Here is a 3675-nt window from a genome sequence, read left to right as displayed (position 1 = left end):
AATTTTCCTGTGATTGTGTGAAATGCACAAGATTTTAAATTTAATAATAAACGATCGAACGAAAGAGCTAATGAATAAACAAAAACAAGAAAACACTTGACGGCCGATTAACATAGTGGGCAGCGACCCTTCTTTCTGAGTCCAGCTGTGGGTTCGATTCCCACACTAAAAAAGGTTTCTGTGATGAAAATTAATGTTTTTCAGTGTCTGGGTGTTTATCTTCATATTATAAGTATTTGTATATATTATTCATAAAGACATTCATCTTAGTATCCATTACACAAGCTACGTTTACTTTTGGGCTAGATGGCGTGACCTTTCTCGGGTCTGACTTTTCTCACTGGAGCTGCTTTAATTCTTATATCTAACTTTGTTTGCGGATTCCTGCATTGATATTATAAATAGTATTTCTTCTTCCTTATGAAAGTTATTATAGCAACAATAATTGAAAGAAAGACATGGCGATGGCGATGGTTTAGATGCGATTACTTAAAAATGCGTGTACCTACGTGAGTTGATTGCGCTAACTATATTCGTAAACTTAAAGCTAAAGCTGCAAAGTTACCAAACATTTCGCATTTAGAGATAAAATCAAAAGAAACCTTAATATAAAATTATATCACTCTGGTTCATAAATTATCTACATACAAAAATTCACTTTAATAAGTCGCTGCATAAAATAAAGACAAAGCAACAAACACATTTTGGGCATTTCAAATATTGGGAGGGATAAAGGTGAAACAAATCCATGAAAAAATTTGTAAACCTATTTTATTTTATTGGCTATAAGAGGTAAGTAGAAAGTGCTTTAGCTTTAATAGCAATTTGCATGGTTTCTAAAAACATAAAATTTCATTGTGTTGTGAAATAAAAAAATCTATACGGGAGTTTAGTGGTTTTAAGCCATCACAAATAGTGGTCAATGTTAATTCAACGGCACGTGTATAAAGTTTGGTCTGCTCGCGGTGCTTTCAAAAAAATCATATCCCAGGTACCGACCCAAAAAAAAGGATAGGGGTGGGAGTGTTCCCTATTCATTTTTTTGGCCAGGTGAGCCTTATAAAGAGCCGCGGGACTCTATCGGACTCATTCATTACCTCGCCGTCGAGCACGTTTACACTCCCGAATTTTGTTAACTCCACGTTCGATATTACGAAAATGTTTCAAACTAAAAACTACGCCGTGGCCTATATGGCGACGTATAAGAACGAGTCGCCGAAGTTCGTTCCAATCGCACCGAGTCCTGATAAAGATATGGATTGTACAGTGGCAAAGAAGTACACGTATAAGAACAATTATACAGGGACGCAAGCGGCGTCCATTGCGAGAAGAAATGCCCGCGAAAGAAATCGCGTGAAACAAGTAAACGATGGTTTTAACGCGTTAAGGAAAAGATTGCCTGCAGCGGTCGTCAACGCTTTATCCGGTGGCGCGCGTCGAGGGTCAGGAAAGAAGCTGAGTAAAGTTGACACTTTGCGAATGGTCGTGGAATACATTAGATACTTGGAAAGTTTAGTAGATGAAAGTGATCCAGCCTTAGGTGCTCCAGAATCCAGCGTTCCAATGGAGACTTCGATATGCGAGATGGATGAAGGAATTTTCGGTGGGAGGAATTCACCCTACTCCGATTCAGTGCCGTCACCTGCAAATTCTGAGTGTTCGTCTGGTGTTTCTTCAAGTTATTCAGCAGGCAATGAATGTTATAACAACAGTTATTATAGTGAAGCTAATCCTGTGGACGACAATGAGTTATTAGATGCGATAACTTGGTGGCAACAAAAGTAATGTTATAGTTCCTAGATCAATTATTGTGAATATCTAGTCTTTGGTGTAAATAATTGTATTTAGTGACAAAAATTAGGTATAAATATTGTTAATATATTAATACGGCTGCAAACATAATATATTTTGTATATGAATAGTTGTTAATAATGATAAAATGTTATGTAGATTAAGTATAGATTGAAAAAATAAAATAATAATTACTAAATATTTTTTTGTTTTCTTTAAACACTTGATAATTTGGACGTGTTAAATGGTCATATGCTCTTTTGATGCTGTAGTATAACTTTCCTGATGTAGATGGGTTGACTATGATGTTTGATTTTGGCCGGCCGATGCACTTTACCATCTGATACTTAGTGCCGTCATGCTGATACTTGGTGGCGTTAATTACAGATACTGTAATTGATAAATTGCCTCAGATCTACGTTATAGTTTTTTACGCATTATTTCCTACATGATAATATGTATGGATCGTGTTTCAAAACATATCTACATGAGATATGTTTTGAAACACGATCCATGTATTTAGGACTGGAAATCTTTAGTGTCGAAAATTCGTAACGGAATAAAAAAATTGCATTTGTTGTTCGGGCTTCTAATAATACATTGAAATGCCTTACGTTTACCTCTTTACTTATAACACGAGTACCTTCAAATTAAGAGTGAAATCCAAATGCATTATTACTTACTATGTTAGGGGGAAAATTCATTTTATTAAACCCGTCCCCTAATCGTTTTCTTCGCGACATCATTGCGCTAAATCGCTTGGCGGCGTGTCTTTGTCCGTCGCGTGGTAAGTAGACACAACCAAAGCCTACCGCCTTAACAAATAAATAAATAAAATAATAATAGATCAGAGAAAATTCTGACAGTAAAAATTCCCAATGCCATAAATGCAGTGGCGTGCACAAGAATTTTTTTGCAATTAAAATATCACTTGCTTCAACGGTGAAGGAAAACATCGCGAGGAAACCTGCATGCCTGAGAGTTCTCCGTAAAATTCTCAAAGGTGGTGTGGAGTCCACCAAACTGCACTGGGCCAACGTGGTGAACTAAAACCTTAAACCCTTCTCATCGGGTCTCCTAAACTCGCCCTGTAGTGGGCCGTTAATCGTTTGATTTACCCATTATCGGCTCATTACTGGTTTCCTCTCAGAATGAGAAGGGTTTAGGCCGGTACAGCCCACCATACTGGCAAAATGCAAATTGGTAGACTTTAAACGCCCTTGAGAACATTACGAAGAACTACTTACCGTCACCGTTAAATCAAGTGAGTTTAAGTCATAATTAACTCCGAAAAGTTATATAGAAATCCGTCCTCCCGAAAGAAAAACCGAAGCCTTACCCGCTATGCTCTCACCGCTCATATAACATCGCATCTTAAATCAATTTCTATATTAATACTAGTAAAACTGTAAAAGGGTTACGCCTTTACACGTATTTAAAGATAATTAAAAAATGTTCCAATTTCAACAGCGCAGTGTGTGTTCCTTATCAATTAGTTGCTTAATATAGACTGGACTTCAATTATTTCTGATGATACATTTATGATCCATAAAATTATATCAAGAGTTTTGCTACTACACCGTATAACTATACGCTAGGCTTCACCGTTTTTAAGGGTTCCGCGGGGTGATTACGTATCTCAAGCCGGCCTTGCGACTGGCGTAAGTCTCGCAATCTTTGCTGTCAAACGTCACTCATGTATTTTTGTTGTATGCAAAAGTGACGTTTGCCAGCAAAGATCGCTAGATTTACGTTTTTCGTGAGCCTGTTGTGAGAAACATAATCACCCTGCAGGGTGCAGATTGCAGTTAAGTTGTAGTGGATTGAAAAACATTATTAGCTCAGGTAAAAACCAAATAAAATCTTTGTATTGTTATTATTTAT

The 3675-nt window shown here is 37.0% G+C and overlaps 1 protein-coding gene across 1 annotated transcript; it reads left to right on the top strand.

Annotated features, from left to right (window-relative positions):
- Window positions 1-1158: 1158 nt before the first annotated feature.
- Window positions 1159-1785, top strand: LOC120624098 (achaete-scute complex protein T3-like). Its single transcript, XM_039890449.1, has one exon. It carries the CDS (start codon window positions 1159-1161, stop codon window positions 1783-1785), a length of 627 nt encoding a protein of 208 aa, XP_039746383.1.
- The last annotated feature ends 1890 nt before the right edge of the window (window positions 1786-3675 follow it).

Source organism: Pararge aegeria, chromosome 5 (assembly GCF_905163445.1).
Source record: "Pararge aegeria chromosome 5, ilParAegt1.1, whole genome shotgun sequence".
Taxonomy (NCBI): Eukaryota; Metazoa; Arthropoda; class Insecta; order Lepidoptera; family Nymphalidae; genus Pararge; species Pararge aegeria.
Note: the sequence above shows the minus strand (reverse complement) of the source record. Positions and strands in the feature narration are given on the sequence as shown.

Bases quoted from the DNA above. Each gene is read 5' to 3' on its own strand.
- LOC120624098 (XM_039890449.1), top strand. From the start codon at position 1,159: ATGTTTCAAACTAAAAACTACGCCGTGGCCTATATGGCGACGTATAAG.